Source organism: Dasypus novemcinctus, chromosome 15 (assembly GCF_030445035.2).
Source record: "Dasypus novemcinctus isolate mDasNov1 chromosome 15, mDasNov1.1.hap2, whole genome shotgun sequence".
In the NCBI taxonomy this organism is placed as follows: Eukaryota; Metazoa; Chordata; class Mammalia; order Cingulata; family Dasypodidae; genus Dasypus; species Dasypus novemcinctus.
In genome coordinates, this window is record NC_080687.1 from 37086134 (window position 1) to 37110990 (window position 24857).

Here is a 24857-nt window from a genome sequence, read left to right on the forward strand (position 1 = left end):
AAGCATCATTTTCCTACTTCACAGACAAGGTAACTAAGATGCAGATAACTTGGTACAAGTCATACATTAAATTTAGCATTAGTAAATCTTGATTGAGAATGTACTGACATAGGAAAAGCCTTCTGCAATCCAGTTAATAAAATGCAGTTAGCACTTAGCAAATTCTTTAACCAAAAATCTCAATTATTTTCACAAATCTATTTGCTAAGAGTAATGTGAACCAATGGATAGATACTCAAGTCTGTAGACCTTGCACAATCTTTTAATGTCTCTCAGCTTTACACTACTCATTTTAAAAATGGAAAAACTAGGTTTATTCTTTATAGCAGCTCTCACAGGTCAAGCAATTTGTGATGCTGATTAAGTGTCTCTATGCCTCTGGAAAAAAGACACTCAAAAGACTTATTAGAAAAAAGGGAAAACTATTATTCAAGACCCAGATACATTATCACATCATTAAAAGGGATCATGGTTTTCGATCATGCCCTTTCAGAATAAATAATAATCATAGGAAATGGATGTGGCTCAAGCAACTGGGTTCCTGTTTACCATATAGGAGGTGCAGAGTTTGATAACCAGGGCCTCCTGGTGAAGGCAAGCTGGCCCACATGGTGAGCTGGCCCACGCGGGGTGCTGCCCCACACAAGGAGTGCTGCCTCATGCAGGAGTGCTGCCTTGCGCAGGAGTGCTGGCCCATGCAGAGAGCTGATGCAGCAAAATGATGCAACAAAAAGCGACACAGAGGAGAGACAATAAAAGATGCAACAGACCAGGGAGCTAAGGTGGCACAAGAAAATGATTGCCTCTCTCCCACTCTGGAGGGTCCTAGGACTGGCTCCGGGAGCCTCTCAATGAGAATACAAGCAGACACAGAAGAACACACTGCGAATGGACACAGAGAGCAGACAATGGAGGGAAGGGGGATAAATAAATCTTAAAGAAAAAAAAAAAAAAGGACATGAACAAATTAAGTGAAAAGCATAAACACTAGAATTCTCAATAATTCACCTCTCTTTGAATGTGGTTCTGTTACTCCATTTTACTACTTTAAGACCCATTATCAATGGTTTGACACTGAAGTCTGTCTTTAGTAATCTACCCTATAGATAAATATTTATACAAGACAGGATCTCTGTGTAAGAGTCTTTGCATCAACATTATTTTTAATCAACCAAAGCTATTAGAATATAATGGGGGGGGGGGCGGGTTGGGCTCTAGTCCACCATATGGGAGGCCCTGGATTCATGTTCCAGGGCCTTCTTGTGAAGGCGGGCTCGCCACATACTGTGGAGAACCGCCCGGCCTGCAGGCGCCACAGAGAGCCAACTCAGCAAGGTAATGAAACAGAAAAAAAAGGGAGACAAGCAAAAACACAGAAAAGCATACAGCAAATGGACAGAGAGAGCAGAGAGCAAGCAAGCTGTAAAGCGGGAGGGAAAATTTAAAAAAATAAAATAAAATACAGACACAGAAGAACAAAAAAAAAAAAATACAATAGGGGGTTATGGAATGCTGTGTGTCTACGGAAATAATGAGATAAACTGTACGTATGTATGGTATGTGAATATATCTCAATAATGGCCTAAAAAATAAATAACTGTGCAAAAATAGCCAGAAATAGCATCTATGTACAGTAGGGAAACAGAGCTTGAGAGAAGAAGTTTCTTGTTTGTTTTCTGTTTATACTTAATAGTGTATTGAAATAATGAAAATGGAGTAATAATTGAAATGATGAATGCACAAAATATGTGATTATACCAAATACCACTGATTGTACTTTGGATGAACTGTATGATTTATTAATATTAATAAAATTGATTTGGGAAAAAACCCCAAAAACCATGTATACAAAAATAATTTTTGATATTAATGTAAATTATAGGCACAAAGGCTGACAAACTGACCAAATATTTGATAGAGAAAAATCAGTAGAAATATACAAGTGGTTTTTCTTCTCATTATACTCTGAATTTCATTTCTTAATTGTTTACAAATAAAAGATATTGGACAAAAGAAGATTATAGGAGTTAAATATGCTAATATTCCATAAACTTTCAAATAATGATATCTTAAATTCAAATATAAAAACTTCTGACTAAGGAGTAGTAAATCTGTAAATTTCCCTTAGAATTTGTAATTTTTTTCTATACACTGGAGGAAAAATTGAACAATATTTACAGTAGTAAGGAAAAATACTAACAGCATAAGACTGAATTATTTTAAAGATGATTAAATAGAATATAAGAATTAAACACCAAATATAAGACATTACTTTTAAAATATAGTTCAAAAGTATTTGCTAGGAAGATTTTAAAATTTGGAAAGCCATATGCCACTATTCTAGCATTGGAAAGACATAACTTACGATTTTGAAGCATTTGCATAATATGTTCCTTGATCATTGGTAGAACAAGCTTCCCACCAAGTCCACAAGCCATTCGGTCTAAAGCACTCTCACCAGCAACTGCATTACTAAATAAGGAAAAAAATATAAATATTTAAAATATTCAAAAAAAGATGAAAAAAATTACACAGTATAGACATATTACTAATATGTTATTAAACTAGGAATGACAGATAATTAAAGTAGTCTTTCAAATGTGATTTTGAAGTAGTGGGGGAAAAACCCAAGAGTAAAAAACCAAAAAAAAAAAGGCAAATAAAACTTACAGTGATTAACCATGGACTAAAGTTGTATGCCTGTGAATTTTATTTTTCAAGACCTTTCTCCTTCTCTCTAAATGTACCCTCACTAAAAATTATCCTCAGAGATAGCTCTGGTATTTTCATGACTCAGAGGTAGAAGTAGAGAATTTAGGAGAGCCTTAAAATCTAATCACCCAGAAATATATTCGTCAACTTCATCAATGCATAAAACGTAGAAAACTGAAAAGGTGCTGAGAATGTATGATCCCCCGCCCCCGTGAGCTAATTCAAACACCTCTTTAAAGGGGTGCAAATTGTGCAGTCAAAAAATACACATAGGTGAAACTCAACTATAGTGTTTTCACTGAAACCTGAAGAAATTTGGGCATAAAATCATTTGTACGCTTATTCTGCCTTGGTATAACAAGATTGGTACTGAGTTTGTTAGGTGCATAATCTCCAATTGTGTTCTATGAAGACAAGACAAAAGCTATAAATGATGTTTAGGACAGTTTCTAAATAGATTTAATAAACTGATCTTGAAAACATATCTATGGCCTATTTCATTTAGCCCAGAAAAACAGATTCTTAGACTATATAAATTTAAATGTTTTCACAGGCAAATTAAAGAATAGAAGCACATTACAGCACCTGAAACAGAGAAAGGAAACATGAGTGGACACATTTTTTTCTTCAGCCCTATTAGGTTATTTCCATTGAAGGATTACTTCCATATACTTCAAGAGCATTTAAGCTAAAAGTCAGTCATTTTTAATAATGTAATTAAGCATTAAAAACATACATCACATATTCTAACAGTAAAATGTCTTTAATTTTTTATCTTTTTTAACCTACTATCTGTTGCAGTAGCTTATTTTGATCCCAGACTTTCACAGGAATAATTTCAGATTTTAAGAAAGTGTGGTAGAGGAGTGGAAGGGGAAGAGAAATGGTGTTAATCTCCAGTCTACTAATTGACTACATAAACTAAGACAAATCAATCTTCACTCTCCATTTCTGCATCTATAATACCCATAGATAATATGCCTTTATGACTAATGAGAAAATTAGTTATAGTAACAAAGCTTTGGAGTGCTAAGTTTTATAAATATGTAAATGACAACCATCCTTAATGTATAGCAAATATACAGATTTTGGCTTAATTTTTTGGTAAGAATTTGTATTTGTGGAGACCTCCTAAACTTAATAAATAATTCCAGTGGTACAGCCATCCAGTGGACAATTTTGCAACCAATGTACTCTATTCTAAAATTAAATTGCATTATATTGGGAAAATATGGTGCTTTGCAGTACCAATTGTGTTGTAACTATTCTAAATTAGGTTTACGCATATAAAGGCATATATCATAATAAAGATTTTTAATAAGTACTTTAAAAGAAACAGAAACTAAAAAGTCTCAAATTTAGAGTAAGACAGGATAGAAAAGACAGCTACTTTATTTGCTGTATTTCATATCAGGAAGTTTTTTTGTTCTTTAGGAAGTGTTTAAAAAGACAAATTTCCTTGCTGTTGTTCTTGGTGGTACCTTTCCTTTCCTGATTTCAATACACGGTATTATATTTACTGTAAAAGCCTATTTTATTAACCTTCATGATAAATGTAAGTTTTATCAATACATGGAAACTAAAAAATATACTACGTTAAAATTCATTACTAATAGCTTAAATGCCCCTCATATTCCATACTGGTTAAGTTTAACTGAAAGTTAAAGAACTCAGGAGTGAAGAACTCCTACTTCCAACATGGATTTGAACAAAATCTCTGCACAGTACTTGTTCTGTACAATTACCTGTCAAAATCATCATCTTCTAGTTCATCAGCATTTGCCCAATCCTCATCCTCTTCCAGATCCACCATCATTGCTAACATCTGAGGAACTAAAGTAAATAATTATTTCATACCTGAATACTGTGGCTTTATTATTTTGTCAACATCACTGTTTACATACAAGAATTTTGAAGTCAGAAGTAGCAGAATATTTACTTTGCCTTTAAGAGAGTAAGATAAAAGCAGTATTTGCCTGTGTCCTCCAAATCAGGTTTGTAAAATTTCAACCTTATGCTTAATTTGTTTTATTTTACTTAATTTTTTTGGTAAGGCACGTAATTTATTAAGGTAGGGAGGGAAGAGAAATGGGGGAAAATAACAGATAATGATCCTGGGTAGAGAGAAGGGGCTGAAAAGCGATAAAGGGGGCCGATTTTACAGACTACAATTTCCCATTATAGATTATAAATCCCTGGGTTTACTTGCATATTGATCCAGGCAGGGATGAAGAAGGCCAGAACAGGGTTCCAGAGGTGAGAGAGATCTAATTTGTTTTAAATCTTTTTCTTTAAGAATTAACATTAAGGATAAGCCAGAGCCTCCTATGAAATTCCCAAATTCACTGCAGTCTCTCCCTCTCTCACCAAAAGCACCATGAAAAATAAATGCTTATCATTCCCACACTATTTTTATACTTGAAATATAGATTTTATATCATTTACAAAATATACTACAATTTTAAGATTTTTTCTAATACAATAAATGGTATTGTACTATAGGCATCTCTTGGCAATCTGCTATTTTCTTAACCAGGTCGACTTCATCTTAATTATTTTATAGCATTCTATTATAAGCACCCAACTTAGTCATTACTCTGTTGATGGACACTTCTGGCTGTTTCCATTTTTTTCCTGTTAAAAAATTTGCTTTAATGAATATTCTTTTTAAAAAAAAAAAAGATTTATTTATTTATTTACTTATTTATTTCTCTCCCCTACCCCCCCACCCTGGTTGTCTGTTCTCTGTGTCTATTTGCTGCGTCTTCTTTGTCTGCTTCCGTTGCCGTCAGCAGCATGGGAATCCGTGTTTCTCTTTGTTGCGTCATCTTGTGTCAGCTCTCCGTGTGTGCACGGCAGGCTGCACTTTGTTTCGCGCTGGGTGGCTCTCCTTAAGGGGCGCACTCCTTGCGTGTAGGGCTCCCCTACGCGGGGGACACCCGAGTGGCAGGGCACTCCTTGTGTGCATCAACGCTGTGCGTAGGCCAGCTGCACACGCGTCAAGGAGGCCTGGGGTTTGAACCGCGGACCTCCCATGTGGTAGACGGATGCCCTAACCACTGGGCCAAGTCCGCCGCCTATTCTAATTCTTATGTCTTCCTCAAAAACAAGTGTGTGTTCTGAGCAAGAAACTGTTATGAGCATCTTAAACTTTACTAAAATGCACCAAACTGCTTTCCAAAGTGATGTACAAACTAACATTCCCATTTAATCAACCCAAAATTGGTTTTTATAGAATGTTTGAACTTGGGATATTTTTTCCCCCCACAGAAATAACCAGTTGTCTCAAGAACCTTTGATAAATTATCTAAGTCATGTTAGTGGTCTCCATGTGACTGGATCTGTTCCTAGACTATCTTTTTTTTTTTTAAAGATTAATTTTTAAAAATTTATTTCTCTCCCCTTCTCGCCCCCCAGTTGTCTGTCCTCTGTGTCCATTCACTGCGTGTTCTTCTGTGACTGCTTCTATACTTACCAGCAGCGCCAGGAACCTGTGTTTCTTTTTGTTGCATCATCTTGTTGTGTCAGCTCTCCATGTGTGCAGTACCATTCCTGGGCAGGCTGCACTTTGTTTCGCGCTGGGTGGCTCTCCTTACGGGGCGCACTCCTTGCACGTGGGGCTCCCCTACACAGGGGACACCCCTGCATGGCACAGCACTCCTTGTGCACATTAGCACTGCCCATGGGCCAGCTCCACACAGGTCAAGGAGGCCCGGGGTATGAACCGCAGACCTCCCATGTGGTAGGCTGATGCCCTATTCATTAGGCCAAGTCCGCTTCCCTAGACTATCTTTTGTTCCATGTGTCTACACCTGCACCATCAACAAATTCTTAAACTTCTTAGCTGACAGAGCGATATCTCCTAAAACATTTATATTGGCATAAAGAAAGTCGACTACTTTTTATGTTTTTCTTACACTGGAAAACCTTGCCAAATCCTTTCATCAGTTCTAACAGTTTATGTGTTGAGTTGATGCTTTGGTGTTCTCTTTGTGGAAAATCATCCATCTACAAATAAGTAACTTTTCTTTTGTTTGCAATTCTTATTTTTCTTATTGCATTGTCTAATCCTGTCAGCACAAAAGAAGCAGTGACAGCAGGGATACTTACTTGCTCATGACTTTAACAATAATGCTTCTAAAATTTCAACCATGGCCTCAATGTAAAATAATAGATATTACTACAGAATAAATCTGGTAATGGTATTTACCTTTTAAATCAATATAACCAAGTATTCAAAGACCCATTAGCCCATGAAGAAATAGTTAGGCCAGAAAACCATCAGGTTATTTCTCTAGCCCCCAGTCCAGCACAAGGAAACTTTAAAGTAGTATTTCCAAATAAAACAAAAACAAAAGAAAAACAAACAAAAAAGTAGCATTTCCAAAGCACAGTATCTTTTAAGTTTCTCCTGCAAAAAGGATCTATAAAACAAAGCAACATAATTTAGTGGAAAGAGCCCTGACCAGTGTTAGATCCATGTGCTAATCCTGTATTTGTTCTGAAGTACAAGTTAGGTTATTCTTAGTTTTTGGTTGCTACTACATGTCTTTATATACCCTCAATTTTTGACTGCCAATTTTGCTCAATATTTAATATATGACATAACAATATACTACAAGAGAAATTTTATTTAGAACAGCCGGTTTCAAGGAGTCTACACTTGAAAGCATAGGCATAATTTTGGATATATGCATTTAAGTATGTACAGATATGCATATCCCCAGATTGAGTAGATTCTTGAAGTATTCATTATATTTTCGACAACTCTGATATTAAATCACCCTCAGCAAATTTATCAAATTTGCTACTTTAAACACAAAACTATTTTAAAGAACTTATACTTACTAGTCTGTGCAACAATATTGGTGTGTTTTCTTAACATAGCAGCTGCTGTCTCAGACAAGGTCACGATTACTTCAAGTGCAAGCTGGCGTTGCATATTATTGAGGCTAGTGTCTCCACATAACTACAAAGAAATATTTATATACATTTAATATTTAAGATTAAACACTGAATATCTGAGATTATTCACTGAAAGTAATAAAGAAGAAAATTGTTCAAGTATTTACCTTTAGACTTAGCTGCAGAGTAGCTTCTAAATGAGGACGCAAATACTTTGGAACAGTATCCGCAATCTCAACGAGAGATTTTAGGACCGAATCGTCATTCTGGTAGCATGAATCATTTACAGCCTATAAAAGATGCAAGAGAAAATGTCCATGTGTACGCAGAGCCACATTATGATGCCTCATTAGTTTAGGAGGCAGACAACAAAGAAATATTACTAAATAGTATTTTTAACTAAGTATTAATTTAGCAATTTTATTATGCAAACATTTTATCTACAGCCACATGTACATCTTTTGATTAACGGTGATGTGAAATACGTACAATTAAGATTTAAATCTAAATCAAAACCAGTGAGACTACAAGTACCACAATAAAACTTAAGGCCAATGAGGAATTGTTCTGTATAGTCAGAAAGAATCTCTTCCTTCTATCTTTTCTATATCCAGTCCTAGTTGTTTTTCTTTTTTTCTTGAGGTACTGGTCTGGGGATTGAACCCAGGACCTCGTATGTGGGAAGCTGGCACTCAGACACTGAGCCTTATCAGCTCCTGAGTTGGTTTTTTCGTTTGCTTGTTTGTTTTTAGGAAGCATCAAGGACTGAACCCAGGACCTCTCATGTGGGAAGCAGGTGCTCAATCACTGGAGTCACATCTGCTCTCCAGTCCTAGTCTTTTTTATACACATAATAAATACTAAATTCTACATTTAATGTGTCCAATATTACCACACTTATTTAAAGTCAAGTTTGGTCACCGTACTATGTAAGTGTGCACTTATGTACCTACTATTGCCTATTTTAAACTGACAAAGTAGTACAAAGTAGAAGTCCTGGCTAATTCTTTAACCTCCTCTAAGTTCAGAGGTAGAAAAATTTCTGAAATTAGAATTAAACTGAGTAAAAAAAAACAATTTCAAATAACTACTAAGACAATAGCAAGGGACAGTAAATGTTGTGTCACTGATCTACACTACTTACAGCAAGAGAAGATTTTACTAAATCTTGCTCATAACTATCACTTAGAAACCTTCCATTTTAGTCTTTAAATCCTCTTTAATCCACTGACTTTCAATAGAGTTTGTACTATTTCTCCTAGAAGGTGTTTCTTGGTTGCCACAATAATTGAGGGTAGGCAAATGCCAGGGCTACCAGATGTACTTCATCCTTTTGAGAAAGTGTTCTGTACCTCATAAATGCCATATGTTTACAAAAATGAAGATTAACTGAACCTAGATCATAAATTAATTTTTGCCTGGTTGTAATGTACCAAGATTTTCTCCCCCAAGAACATAATTATTGTATAAATCAAGGACTGCTATAACTGATACACTTTGTTTTGGCCAGAAATTCACCATCTCAGGAAATCACATCACCAAGAGCAACTGCCAACTGCAGTGCTTGGCTTGCTGATGTCATGTATATATCAGTTCACATTTTTAGCTACTGTATTTGTACAGAGCAGTTAGAAACCATATAGCCCAATACGTCATTTAGGGTAATTATGCCTGTGCATTTATATACAAAAACGCATGCTATATTACCATACTATGTATTTTTTTACTTCTTTGTATTATCCTCTCCTTCTTAGGTCTTCCTTATATAAAATTGGCGTTAAACCTTAGAATATTTGGTTGACTAAATATTCAGTAAGATTCATTTAAGCGTTATATAACTGCTTATATCATTCTCATAGAATTTCTAGAACTTTAACCTATATATTTTGAGATTAGGAGTCTTTCAAAGGCTGATAAATAAGCTCAATGGGGATTGAGACCTGGATGTTCTTTAAAATCCTGCACCCCCAGTGCCTCAGTGTTAGTACAAAGTAGGCAATACATATATAATGAATAAATGAACTAATATGCAGCAGAACTCTGGTCTGAATTTTAATGAAAGCAAACCAGTCAGAATGTAATTAACATCTATTCTATAAGATTTTACCTGTAAGAATCCGGGTAATAAGTCTGAAAAATGTTTGAAAAGAGCAACATTATGCTCATTTGCAAGTATAAATGCAGCCGTAGCTCTAGCTGATAATGTCCTGATCTGTAAAAAATGTCAAATATGAGATATTTTTGATGCAAGTTCAAGTTTTCTTACTGATAATGAAAAAAAAAAAAAAAAAAAAAAGATTTCTCTTCCCTTCCCCCTCTGCCCCCCGCCCCAGTTGTCTGTTCTCTGTGTCTATTTGCTGCATCATCTTCTTTGTCCGCTTCTGTTGTGAGCGGCACAGGAATCTGTGTTTCTTTTTGTTGCGTCATCTTGTTGTGTCAGCTCTCCGTGTGGGCGGCGCCATTCTTAGGCAGGCTGTACTTTCTTTCGCACTGGGTGGCTCTCCTTATGGGGCACACTCCTTGTATGTGGGGCTTCCCTACGCAGGGACACCCCTGGGTGGCACGGCACTCCTTGTGCGCATCAGCACTGCGCATGGCCAGCTCCACACGGGTCAAGGAGGCCCGGGGTTTGAACTGCGGACCTCCCATGTGGTAGACAGACGCCCTAACCACTAGGCCAAGTCTGCTTCCCCATAATGAAATTTTTATAAGCAAAACCAGTGTTCATATTTTAAAGAATAAAAGTAAAACCCTCTTTTAGTACATAAACTTCTACAAGTCTGAAGTCTTATTAAATTAGGTATTACCCTTAACAGAATTGAAATTACTTACTGAAGGATGTTCCTGGTCTTGCATACACTGAACTAACATCCGTTTGATGACATCTAAATAGTGCTGCTGTTGATTCCCAAAAATTCCAGGGAAGTTCCTAAAAAATGATCCAAAGTACTTTTAAAAAATTACATTATATCTTAGTGTCAGCTTGAACTTCTAATCGTTTGTCTGACTCACAAGTATGCATTTGTCCTTAAGGCTCAACATCCTCTACCCATTCTCCTCCAATCAATCCTTTACTAGATTGAGTAAATGGAAATGTATCAGAGATTCAGGCTGGGAGAAGAGGTAACCCAGGTGCCACAATACTCAGCAACCTGTTCCCAGCCTATGCTTTATCTTACTAACTCTAAGTGGGAAGCTCACCTGAGTACACGATGGGGACAAGGGCAACCACCATGTTTCAGATGGCAACTTTAGTAACTGTGTTTTCTAACAAGGTGTTCCTAACCTTGGTGACTCAGGTAGTCTAAGTTCTGCTCTACTTATATTTGGTAAACAATTAAACTGAATGCTTTAACAAAATCAGTCTTGTTCATGAATATAAACTTAATATATTTGATAACTAAAGTAGAAAGTTAGACAATGGCTCTGCTTTATTCTCTTTTGATGCTAAGGTATGAATTGTTTAGAAAAATAATGCACGATTTTGAAAAGTTATAAATCCAATTATATTAATTTATATTTTAAATGCAGTAGGGTGACTATAGTAAAACAGTAGAGCAAAAAAAATAATCATCCAATTCTAAACATAGACCATTTGTTCACAAATGTCAAACTATTATATTTCTATAAAGCTTGGTCATAAGACCTAGAAAACATGGGATTCACTAACATTTGCCTCTTCTTCTAGATATTTATATCATTAAAGTGGTTTCTAAAAGCTACGTTTATTCCTATGCCAACCTCTAAATAAAAGAAACAATCCCAGAAAATTTTTTCAAATTCAGAAGATATAAGAAATAAATAAAATTGCAGAGATCCCTTATATACAAAGGATCATAAAGTGCAGTAAAAAGCTTTTTTTTCTTTTTCAGTTTTTATTTCCAACACAAATACAAAAGGTTACCTTAACAGCATTACTTTATGTCTATGTCTAAAAAGTCATGTCAGGCAAAAACAATTAATTAAATTATGCTTTGGGCATTCATGACATTAAATCTTTCAGAAAATTAGATCAATGAATATACCAGAAAATGTGAAGGGCAGCTTCTCGCAGTCCTACATTTTGAGAACTGACTGAATCAAAAAGGAACTTCAAACCTTCAGGCCACTGATTGTTGCCATCCTCATCTAAAAGTGAAGAAATCTAAGAATTAAAGTGGGGTCAAAATTTCAAAAGAGCTTCCTTTCATTTCATTAAATATTTACTGTTGGAAAATATTACCTGCTCTCACTATATATATATATATATATGTATTTTCCCCACAGGAGGGACCAGGGATTGAACCCAGGACCTTGTATGTGGGAAACAGGTGCTCAACCACTAGACACATCCATTCCCTGCTGGCTCTATATTTTTAAAAGTTCTAATGAAATCAGGTCTTTAACCATAAGAATGGCATTATAATCTTGAAAAAAAAAATTATGAGTATTTGGGTTATATAAACAGATAGTATTAGGTTGGTGCAAAAGTAATTGCGGTTTTGCATTGTTGAAACTTGCCGTTTGATATTGGAATATATTCTTAAATGTGGTTATGTTTACATCATTTTAATGTGCATTTCTCACTTTGTTTTTTTTGCTAATGACTTATTACTGTTTATATTTAATTTTAGACTATGGAAACAATGTTAGACAAAAAGTAAATTCAAGTGATTTTCTTATTTGAGTTCAAAATGGTTCGTAAAGCAGCAAAGACAACTTGCAACATCAATAATGCATTTGGCTAGGAAACTGCTAACGAACATACAGTGCAGTTCAAGAAGTTCTGCAAAGGAGACAAGAGCCTTGAAGATGAGCACAGTAGATGGCCACTGGAAGTTGACAAAGACCAACTGAGAGCAATTACTGAAGCCGATTCTCTAAAACTACATGAGAAGTTGCTGAAGAACTCAAAGTCAACCATTCTACAGTTGTTTGGCATTTGAAGCAAATTGGAAAGGTGAAAAAGTCCGGTAAATGGGTGCCTCTTGAGCTGACTGAAAAAAAACCCAAACTGTCATTTTGAGTGTCTTTTTCTACACAACAATGAACCATTTCTTGATCAGATTGTGATGTGTGACAAAAGGTGGATTTTATACAACAACCGTTGACAATCAGCTCAGTGGCTGGACTGAAATGAAGCTCCAAAACCAAACTTGCACCAAAAAAAGGTCAGGGTCACTGTTTGGTGGTCTCCTATTGGCCTGATCCTGTACTACAGTTTACTGGATCCCAAAGAAACCATTACATCTGAGAAGTATGTTAAGCAAATCAATGAGATGCACCAAAAACTCCAACACCTGCAGCCCACATTGGTCAACAGAAAGGGCCAAATTCTTCTCCATGACAATACCTGACTGCATGCTGCACAACAATGCTTCAAAGTTGAACGAATTGGGCTATGAAATTTGCCTCATCCGTCATATTCACCTGAACTCTTGCCAACTGACTACCACTTCTTCAAGCATCTCGACAACTTTTTGCAGGGAAAACGCTTCCACAACCAGCAGGATGCAAAAATACTTTCCAAGAGTTCGTCAAATCCAAAAGCATGGATTTTTATGCTACAGCAATAAACAAACATTTCTTAATGGCAAAAATGGTTGATTGTAATGGTTCCTATTTTGGTTAACAATGATGTGTCTGAGCCTAGTTATAATGATTTAAAACTCACGGTCTGAAACTTCAATTCCATTTGCACCAATCTAATAGTTACTTCCAAGAGAGGAATTTAGAGAGAAGATAGCAGTTTTAACTTTATAAATACATGATTGGTTGATCTTTTATATACATATCATTTTTGTTAGAGTTTAAAAAAGTGAACAAAGCTAATATTTGGTAGCAAGATCTTGAAACCAAAATCATTATGACTTTCAAACTAGAGATCTAAGAGAATTCCAGGATTCAGAGAGGGTGTTCATACTTTGAGTTTTAAGTGCCATAGGATGTCATCAATGTACTTACTTATTTACTTTTTAGGCCAGTAAAGACTTTACCGAAAAATGAGAGAAAAAGAAAGAAGTATACACCAAGATGTGGCTGTAGGCTCTTCCAGGCAAAAAGAAGCATTTGGGGTTGGGGGACTGCCTTTATTAAGGCCACTCTTTACTCCTCCCCTTTCCTATGTTGGTTGAGGAGCCCCAGCAGTTTGCTGTTTTGACTGGTTGTGCCACAAGGTGCTTATTTTTTAACAAGATTTTTATGTCATTTTCACAATAATTTGTAATAAAAATGAGTATCCACAAAAATCTTTTGTACCACTTAAAAGAGATACACCAGTTATATTGTCAAAGAACTTACGAACTGTAGAAATTACAGATGAGTCTCCTGACCTTTCCAAAAGTGACACATGCTCCTAAGCTGATATAAAAAATGAAGCTTAATCTGTCCCATCAATGTAGATACGATATTTTGAGGGGAAACAAAATTACTGCTTAAAAATATTGTATGGAGAGAGCACTTTGAAACATTTTGGAAATGGTTCAATTTCTAAGTGATTTTGAGTTAAAATGATACATCTATAAAAATTTATATATAAGTATACTTAAAAACCGAAAACATTTAAAAATACTTAAAAATATTCAAGCTATTTATATTCCTAAGCTATTTAAAAACATTCAAAATTAAGAGTTTCAGTGGATTTTGAACTCATTTATTTAAAATGTAAAAACTTAATACATTCCTTTTTAGTTTCTTAGAATTGGCTGGAGTCAGAAAGGATGACAACCTGCTAAGTGAATTAAACAAAAACTTCTGCATTATGGGTAGATGACATAAAAAAAATTACTGCCACGGGAGCAGACGTGGCTCAAGCAGTTGAGCGCCTGTTTCCCACATGGGAGGTTCTGGTTTTGGTCCCTCCTAAAAACAAAAAACAAGCAAACAAACAAACAAAAAACTCAGAGGAGCTGATGTGGCTCAGTGCTTGAGTGGCCGGCTTCCAAGACTCAATCCCCAATCCTGATACCATTAAAAAAAGAAAAAAAAGGGAAGCAAATAAATGTGGCTCAAGAAATTGGGCTCTTGGCTACCATATAAGAGGTCCAGGGTTTGATGCCCAGGGTCTCCTGGTGAATGCGAGCTGGCCCATGCGGCAAGCTGCCCCGCACAAGGAGTGCTGCCCCATGCAGGAGTACTGGCCCACATGGGGAGCTGGCGCAGCAAGATGACGCAACAAAAAGAGATGCAGAGGAGAGACAGTAAGAGGCAGCAGATCAGGGAGCTGAGGTTGTGCAAGAGAATTATCACCTCCCCCCTACTCTGAAAGGTCCCAGGATCGGATCCCCGAGCTGCCTAATGAGAATACAAGCAGACACAGCACACACAGCGAATGGACACAGAAAGGAGACAACATGGAGGGTGGGAGTGGGGGGGTGTTACGGGATAAATTTAAAAATCTTTAAAAAAGTGCCATAATTTACACAGCAAAACCAACAACTGTCTGCCACTTAGCCCTCATATTCACGAGGTACCCTTTAAAGCCATTAAAAATGACATCTAAATTAAGTGAGTTTACAACCACACCTTTTGATCACTGTCAAAAATATAGCAAAGCCTATTCAATTACATTATTATTTTTAGTATAACTAAAAAGAACTTTTATTAATGAAATGCATCATTAAAAGTTTTTCTTCTATCTCATCCTCTAAAAGTATCTCTGGATATTTTACAATATATTGTATATTAGTATAGTATCATATACATAATTTATAAATCATGTATGTAATATCGAGATAGGTGCTAAAAAATATTTCATTCATGGGTATGTGAGCAAAAGCATCTCTCTCTACTTCTGTTGGCAAATTTAACCTAAAAGGGAGGTTACACCATTAGTGGGTCTCTGCCTCCAAAACTTTACAGATTAAGGGAGGAAGTATAACTGACAGCTTTCAAACAAACTACATGATTATTTCCCCAAACGGTCATTTTGAAGACCATCAGGTAAATATTATGACTGCATTTCAAAAATATACATAATTTTGGCTCTAAATGCAGAATCCATAATCATACTCATTTTGAAAAAAATAAAGAGTACTCAGGTACTTATGATTCTTTTAAAATATTCCATTTTAAAAACAAGAATGATAGACTCCTTTTCTTCTATTACTTAATAACAAAATGCACTATATACACACCTATTAAATTTCTGGCCAGCTCTGCAGCAATATCACAAATTTTTTTCCTCATGCTAGATTGTGTTTCGATCTGAATAATCATTAGTAGTTCACTCTTAATGGCAGTCTGAACATCAGAAGGAAGAGTTGGATAGACTTCATCAAATGCAGAGGACAAAAGACGTCTCAGGAGAACAGCAGCCATTTGTCGAGCCTATAAATAGATACAACATTGTTAATAACTTGGTATCTTACTAGAGAAAACATTTCTAACAAACTAGATTTACTCTGCCACTGATGTATTTCACTGTTCCATTTTTACAATTCATATGAAAAGCACTTTGTTAGTTTTTTAATAGCAAACTTTCTCTAATTACATTAGACAATTATACAGAAATGCCACCTAATAAGCCATTTATGTGTACAGTGAGGGAAACCTCCAAACACAAATAAGAACATGTTTCTCAGTAATGATAAAACTATCATTAGTCACTATTTTTAATACATTCTTTAAGGAAAACAAAATTTAATATAATTGGCAAGTGCTATACTGTTATTTTCCTATTTCTCCACCTGGCTCTTATATTAGTAAATAAATGTGCCTTTCCTATCTAACCACACACTCCCAGACAGGTCTATCTATTGTCCCTTCATCAACCTCTTAAAAAAGTACTATCAAACCCATCATCTTTATGTTTTTTTTTCATGTAAACAAACATTTCAAGTTCCCAACACCTAAAATGTGCTAATCAAATTCAATGTCTATATTCTTGGATTACCATTTTAAAATTTATGGAATATATTTACACTTGTATTTTCTGTATAATATCCCTTGAGATTATATAAAAAAGAGGTGATGAATATTAGCCTTAAATAGGAATGAAGTGGGGAGTGAGTGTAGCTCAAGTGGTTGGGTGGGCACCTGCTTCCCATGTACACAGTCCAGGGTCAATCCCCGGTACCTCAAAAAAAAAAAAAAGAATGATACTTGCTACATGAGTGAACCTTGAAGACATAATGTTGAGTATAATAAGTCAGACACAAAGGGATATATATTGTATATATGTACATATATAAGTGGATAAGGTATGATTCCACTTACAGGAAATAGCTAAAATAGTGATTTTCATCTTATTCTTGGCTTTATAATTTGTTTAGTAGATAGTTTGCCCTAATCTTCAAGAATTAAAAGATCCAAATGTATCTACAGGCACAAGTTAACCTACATGTTCAACTTCATTTCAAGTGATATTCCTTTTGAATTATAAAGAGTATTTTACAAAGGCGAAGAAGTATTTTCTTTTTTAAGGGAACGCTTTTGTATTACTTTCTAAGTATTATAAGAAAACATTCAATTATCAGTTTAAATGGACTGACGAGAAAGTCAGGCGAAAAACTGTAGAAATTTAGTGTGACTTCCATTTCCACCAGGTGTTAGTTTAAGCATTTTACACAGAGTGGGACTATGTTAGCAGAGAAATTTCCCTTTAACAATTCAAAATACAATGTTTCATAGGTGGAACAAGTTTTTTAGAGTTGGGTGTTTTGACACCTTTCCCAAAGCACACACAGGAAATTCAATTACATTCAATACTTATAAAGATATTACTTTATAGGAAAAAAATTAACTGCTAAACACAGGAAAGCAGTACAAAGATCAGTAAGAAGACCAGAAAGTGTCCCTTTGTTCCTAAACACATTTTTAGTATATATTCTTCCCACCTAGAGATGGTTACAAGTATAAAGACAGATAGAAAGTATTTTTGGGGAAACATTTGGCAGTACTTTAAAACACTGTATGAATTTAATTTCCTTCTTTAGAATGAGTTGTTTTAAAGAAAAAAAAATAATTTAGTGACAGATATCACTTAATTTCAATAAACTTAATGTAAATCTTTATAAAATCATTAACTTTTATCTACTCTGGACACATCATCTTATGAGGAAAAAAATCTCCTTAATAGAGTACTCTAAAAAACACCACAACTTCAAAGTAGATTTTAGCAAATAATAAATTAAAGTTTTGGTAATGTCTATGCAGTAAACAAAAATTCTCATTGATCACTATGACCACCCATCTAATACCCAACTTGTTTAAGTTTGTAAGAATGTCATTTTCTCATAAAGGAGTACCTCCTCAGCAGCTGTTGTATTTCTGATGGCTTGTAAGAGGAATGTGATCTTTGACTGGCCTGGGATATTCTCATAGGTTTCCTATGTGAAAAAGAAAAACATTAATGGTTAGAATATAACATGAGAAAACTTCATGAGTAAACCAAAATGAAAAGAAATGAGTGGGAAGGAGCCATGTATGAGATCTAGTCTTTGTTAACATTTTTTTCTGTGACATAAACTCCAGATAGGTCAGGAAAAGAAGAGGTCCAAGGAATTACTTACCAAGGTCCTTCCTATCTATGTATCTTCAATAGATTCACCTGATGTGTCTATACATTTCTCTAACTTACTCTTCACTGGTTAACAAATCTTAAGTTCTAATAGGGCCAAAAATTTTCCAATGTGACTTGAATTTCCATGCTGCAAAAGTGTTTATTTAGTATCACCTTAAGGGTTATCTTCTCAACAATTTTTAGACCAGATAATGTAGAATCATCACTTCTTAAAATCACCAGGGACATGCCTCTGACAAAACAAGTCAGCAAAAGGAAAAGTATTCAAATGGCTTATGCCACATTTTCTTTCAGGCATGGATTATGCTAAAACTGTATGACATATAATTAAATGAAGTCAAGAGACATTTTGCCAGAAGACTTTACATTTCTAGATCTATTAGCAAAAGGTTTTGTGACTTAGGATGCTTCTTCCCTTCCCTGTTAATAAAATGAGAACTGATTAATAGTTAGTTGAAAAGAAGTCATGTGCACATATTAAAATCCTAACAGCAGTCTTTTACTATGAAAAAAAAAACCCAATATTTTAAGTATAATTGAAATTCTTCTCCCTAAAGAAGCCTTCTGGTAAATAAATGATAGTCTACTTTCATCTAGCCACTTAAAGGGTCTTATGTAGGTAATTTGTTGCTTTCTTAGTAGTCTAGGGGGCTTGCCTGCTCCATCAGCATCTCTGTGATCTACCTGGCTTCTCTGGACAAAAGTAACAAGGACATGGGGGAAAAACAAGGCTCCTTTGAACTCAAATCCACTTCATTGCTTTTATTTACTGTTCCATGGCATTCAAGATATTGACAGACAAGGAAATAAAGGCTCTTGAGCTTGCTCAAGCTTATAGACAAATGGTAGAAAGAACTGTGGTCCTTCTGAGGCAAACTGTGCAAGACCTCTTTGGCACTAAATGCTGTGTTTCACCCCTGGGATTACACTACTAAACAACTAGGTTTATTTATACAGCACAACACAGTTTTCAAACTCCTCTTAACATATCACAAACTGAGAACAAATTTTGGAGGAAAAGAAAATTCAACATCTTCTGATAACCTCAAGTTTCTCTCAAGTAAAAAGCATACAGGAGGGGAACAGATGTGGCTCAAGTGGTTGAGTGCCTGCTTCCCACATAGAAAGTCCCAGGTTAGATCCTTGGTGCCTCCGAAAAAACAAAACAAAAAAACAGCAACAAGCAAATAAAGAAAAAACCAACTCAGGGGAGCTGATGTGGCTCAGAGGTTGACCACCAGCTTCCTACATACAAGGTCCAGGGTTCAATTCCTGACCTTGGTAACTCAAAAAATAAACAAATAAAAAGCTGAAAACTGTGAGAAAAGGTACTCACAACCGAGGAGAGAAAATAGTCTGAATTTGATAATTCTTATGAATATATTCACAAACTGATAGCAAAATATGTACCTTGAGACTTTTCACTTATTTAAAAAAGTCTCTCAGTAAAATAAAAATGTCTTTTACATGCTGTACCTAGCTTAGTCCTTGGTAGTTTAGACGCTATTAATGTTTAACATGGGATCCTGTGTAGCTCAGTGATTTGAATGCTGCTTCCCATGTACGAGGGTCCTGGGTTTAATGCCCGGTACCCCTAAACAAAGTGTTTAACACAAATTTCCAATGCTCTAAATAAAAATTTTGACAAGAAATTTTTTCCCCCAACATTTCACTTTCAGTCTATTTGCATCCTAGGGTTTAAAGTTGAGTCTTTTGCAGACAGCATATGGATGGCTCATGTTTTCATATCCATTCTCTCATCCACTAACATTCAATGCTATGACTGTAAAGGCATTACTTACTTTCATCATTTTATCCTTTGGCTTTCATGTCTTTTTTTTTTTTTTTTTTTTGTCTTTTTACCCTTTTGCTTACCCCTTCTGATAGTTTTCACTTCTACACTCTCCTCCAAGCCTCTCTCTCATCTTAACTGGTTGCAGAACTCCCTTTAGTGTTTCCTGCAGAGCAGGATTCTTTTTTATGAAGCTCTCTTAGTTTCTGTTTATCTGTGAATATTTTAAACTTACTGTCATATTTGAAGGACAGTTTTGCCAGATGAAGAATTCTCGGCTGGCAATTTTTCTTTCAGTACATGAATTATATTACACCACTTACTTTTTGCCTTCATGGTTTCGAAAGAGAAATTTCCCACTAAGTCTTACTAGATGTCTTCTGTTTATGATGTTTCACTTATCCCTTGCTGCTTTCAAAATTTTCTCTTTGGTATTTGGTATTTTGAATATTATGTGTCTTGGGGTAGGTCTGTCTAGATTTATTCTCATTGGCGTATGCTGTTTCCTGGGCAAATATGTTCATGTCTTTCATGAGCTGGAAAGTTTCCAGCCATTATTTACCACTCTTTCTGCCCCCTTTCCCTTCTTTTCTCCTTCTAGAACTCCCATAACACATATGTTGGTGTGCTTCTTGGTATCATTCAACTGCCTGAGCCACTGCTCAATTTTTTCCATTCGTTTCTCCTTTCAATCTCAGCTATTATGTTCCTCTATGTCACTGATTCTTTCTTCCATGATTCAAACCTGCTCTACTGTATTTTTACACTTACTGCATCTTCCACTTTCATAAACTATTTTTCCTTCCAAGTTTTCAAATTTTCTTTGTGCTCAGCTAGTATCTTAATAGCTTTTATTTCTTTAGCCATATTGTTAATCAACTCCATTTGATTCAGATTTGTATGAACCTCACTGATAAGTTGTTTCAAGTCTCACACCTCACTTGCAGCTTTGATGTTTCTCTGCCTGAATCATATCTTCCTTTTTATTAGTATGGCTTAAAATTTTTTACTGATGTCTAGGCAGCTGAGTTTACTCTGATGTGAAATTTACCCCTCTTGCCTAGGGATTGACTGTTAAGTAGCTGTGTACTACCACTGTTCTTTGATTCTTGGTTCAACTTGTTCTAGATATTTAGGATTGACCCTGTTTAATTGGACAAGGAGTACAGGTCAGTTTCCAAGGGCCCAGAGGAGGAGGCAGTAAAGGTACCTGTTTGCCTTTATGTATGTATGTATGTATGATTCCCCCTCCCCTTTTTTTCGTCTGCCAGCAGATGGTGCACTTTGGCAGCCCTCTTAGCTTACACCCCAGATGCTAGGGGGGGACAGTAATTCCACACCCTCAGAGCAATTTATAAGTAATGTCCTCAGGATGGTCCAAGCCTCACAAACAAACTTTCTCAGAACTTGCACCATCCCTCCCTCTGCCTCCTCAGCAACCTCTCCAGGACAATAGGGAGGGTGTCTGAGGAGGCAAATTATCTTTATTTCTCTGCATGCTCTCAGTGCAAACAATGTCGGGACCCCCACCCAGACTGGAAGAATATGTGTGATCTCTTGACTGCAGCAGCAAACCAAGTTGGCCAAAATCTAAACTTGATATAGGCTGTTACTCCTCCTCCCCTCTCTTGGGTAAGAGGACCCTTACAACCCCCTCAGTCTGCAGCTGATACAGCCACTGCAGTTCCCAGACTTGTTTGCTCTGAGGGTGGGGGGGATGGGTGCCAGCAGCCGCTGCTACAGCTTTACTCAAAGAATTTCCAGACTCCTTTCACTTGTCCCTTTCTCTTCTGGGTGGTGTCTCACACCTACCCCCGGTATCTTAAATCCCACAGCAGCCCTCCAGAATGTCTCTGCCTATCCTCTAGCTTTTTTCTGGGAGAGAAGTGATCCCTCTGCCTCTCTAATCCTCTATTCTCCTGGAAGTCTTGTCTGTATAATCTTAAAAGAAATCCTTTACCAGGCTAACACATACAGAAAATGTTATAAATTCTGAGGGCCTGTACCCTGGCCCGGTTTGGACTATTGATGAAACAGTGATACTATGCTCATCAGAGCAGACTTAAAAGCATTATGTACTCTAGTTCATGATGAATTAAAGTCAATGAAAGAAGACTTTAGTATAAGTGATATCAGCTTTTGAAGAGGAGTATGATACACTCTAATGCATAATCCAGATATAGTATTACATCCATACCAGAATGTTAACAGGAGTCCAGGAAAGTATTTTGGCAAAAAGAACACAACCTTCAAATCAAGTGTAATTTTTCCTAGCTTAAAACAGACTCAGTTAAAAGGCAGGGATGGTATGTTTTCATCTTTTTATCATTGGTATGTAGCACATTACTGGAGTGTATCGAATATAGATTATTTTTCTAAGAATATACCCAGCACTAACTCAGTTGGTTTCAATGAAAGTTACCATTGTCAAATCCCACTTGATTCCACCATACACAATCACACAAGGTAAAGCATATTTCACCTCTCCCGTTTGCCTCTCCTTTGCCAAGGAGAAATGCCAGCATGTACTCTTCACTCAGTGCCACAAATATTTATGGCAAACCTACCCTATATATGGAAAGAAAGAAGGGACAAACAACTCTTATCTACTGAACACTCTGGGTTCCTCAACAATCAAATATATTTTTCAATACCTTTTTCAATTCAAATTTCATTAATATAGTTCTATATTAGAATTAATGAGGAAGAAAGTTCATATGGAGAAAACTAAGAATGTAAAATCCATGTATATGATTAATAAAATATTTAAACTAAGGTCACATAAAAATGTTTTGTCATGAGTGCCATGAATACTCAATTTTGGACTACCTGTCAATGACTCATTCATGTTAATTATTATTAAACAGAAAATATTTCTATATTTGCTATAAGAGGCTGTAGTACTAAATAATAGTTTAAAAAATTTAAAAATTAAAAAAAAGTTAAGATACTCTATATCCAGCCATTTCTTTTCTGAAAACATATTATCCTTTTCTAGGAAACTCTATTTACAGTGCAATTCGTGCTATATCATATAGTGCCAGGGTGCTTTCTCCCTAACATTTCTTTCAGTCTTTTTTTTTTTTTGCAAATTAAGAAAATTCTATCTCAGGGTAGATTATTTAATAATATAGTTTCAGGATATACAAAGAAAGTAAAAATGTAATATCTGAATGTTTTCACTAGGAATAAAGTGACTAAATGAATACCAGTACTTATTTCGATTGTTCTTTACGGGAAAAAGTGCTGAATGCTGCTATCCATACCCAAAGTGATGTGATAAAAGGTTTACAGCAGGCACCAATTGGAATTCAAGCTAAACCAGACACTGGTATTTAGTTCAATTGAAAAGAGATTCCCCACTAAGCTTGACAATAGAGACTTAAGCAACTGGAGGGAAGAGGGAGAATTAAACTAGCTCACTAATTACAATGCTGTTCTGTTTTGTAACACATGGAAATTTCTATTATGAGCTGAGATTAAGAACTTATTTTGTGAAAAATTATCTCAAGAATTGGCAGAAAGCATGAAAAAAAATTTTTTTTAATAGGCATCATTATCCCACTGGCAGAAGCACAAATTGATGGCAACTAATAGATGCATGTGACTTTTAAGGACAAATGCTTTAAAGTATTCTACAAATAACCCTGAGAAAACATGCACAAGTAGATATACATGTACTCCTATGTATAACTATTCGTAATAGCAAAACAATGGAAATCTCACTAGCCATTCACAGGGCAGTTGATTAAATAAATGATACATGACTAAGACTGAAACTACTACATTGCTGCTTGAATAAATCTCTATGTGGCAATGCAAAATATTCTGAGTGAAAATCTAAGTTGCAAAATAGTATGAGTATTATAAGCACATTTATATAAAAATGGATTTACATATATTATAAAGAGGACTTACAAGACACAAGTGATTACCTCTGGGGAATGTAATTTAAAAACATGTAGTACTTTAATTTTTACCTTGAACATGTATTACACATGTATTACACACATGAATTTAATAGTTAATAGGATAATATTAAACAATAGTTCTTGGAAGTGGTCTTATACAGAACCAAATTCCCAGTGCTTTTACCTCACCTCACAAACCCTAAGTGTACACTAGCATATCCTAAGCGTACGCTAGCATATCCTAAGTCTATTCAAAGAAAGCATTAATGTTCTTGTGGTTTTAAAGACAACTATACTACTCTTTTAAGGCCTTTGAATCCCTAAGACCTGTCATTCTATTTCATTAGCTTTATGTGAAACAATGATTTGCTGTGTAAAAATACATGGTTGAACCTCCTTCACTGACCCTTAAAAATTTTTCAACCACATGGTTGCAAAAAAGCATGTATATTAATATAATCAAATTTGAAGGAATAATCAACTTTGAAGTTTGATAATACACTTAAAAGAAACTGTAAAGTTTCTGTTCTTCCTGTAAGTATTTTACATAAATCACGGTCCGGACACTGACAGTAAAACATTAAACAATCACTGAACCAAGTTGTGTTCTGCAACTTGTAAATGAGCTTACACAGACATTTGAAATATTGTCTCCTGAAACCATACCCACACTTCCACATTTTGGAGGCCAGGAGACAGAGGTTGTTACAGAGAGAGACAGAGGGAGGGAGAGGGAGATTCAGGTTAGATTTAATGAAATTGAAGACTTGAACATATGGTATTGGCCCAGTTAAACAACGGAAATCTCAGTACATCCCATTTGTTATAAATGAGACCACAAATCTCTAGAGATCAAAGAGAATTTGCCTGAAGGAAGAACGAAGTAAGGTGGAAAGTGCTTAGAAAGAAACCCTAAAGGCAACTTCATAAAATTGAGGGTGGAGGGGGTAGGGAAACCCAGCTTGTTAGCAACTAGAAATGAGAGGGGACTGAATGGAAATAAGTGGAAAGAACGGAACAAGGCAAGATACACATT

At 35.6% G+C, this 24857-nt stretch overlaps 1 protein-coding gene across 3 annotated transcripts in view; it reads right to left on the reverse strand.

The window, feature by feature from the left end:
• IPO5 (importin 5) overlaps positions 1-24857 on the reverse strand; it is a 62270-nt gene that overhangs the window by 22702 nt on the left and 14711 nt on the right. For all 3 annotated transcript variants that reach the window (XM_058276490.2, XM_071208235.1, XM_071208234.1), the window contains 9 exons: positions 17844-17924; positions 15732-15924; positions 11643-11745; positions 10450-10546; positions 9725-9829; positions 7785-7907; positions 7561-7681; positions 4458-4545; positions 2366-2472 (listed from right to left, as the gene is read on the reverse strand). In XM_058276490.2, the coding sequence (XP_058132473.1) occupies positions 2366-2472; positions 4458-4545; positions 7561-7681; positions 7785-7907; positions 9725-9829; positions 10450-10546; positions 11643-11745; positions 15732-15924; positions 17844-17924 (1018 nt within the window). The remainder of the gene's footprint in view (positions 1-2365; positions 2473-4457; positions 4546-7560; positions 7682-7784; positions 7908-9724; positions 9830-10449; positions 10547-11642; positions 11746-15731; positions 15925-17843; positions 17925-24857) is intronic.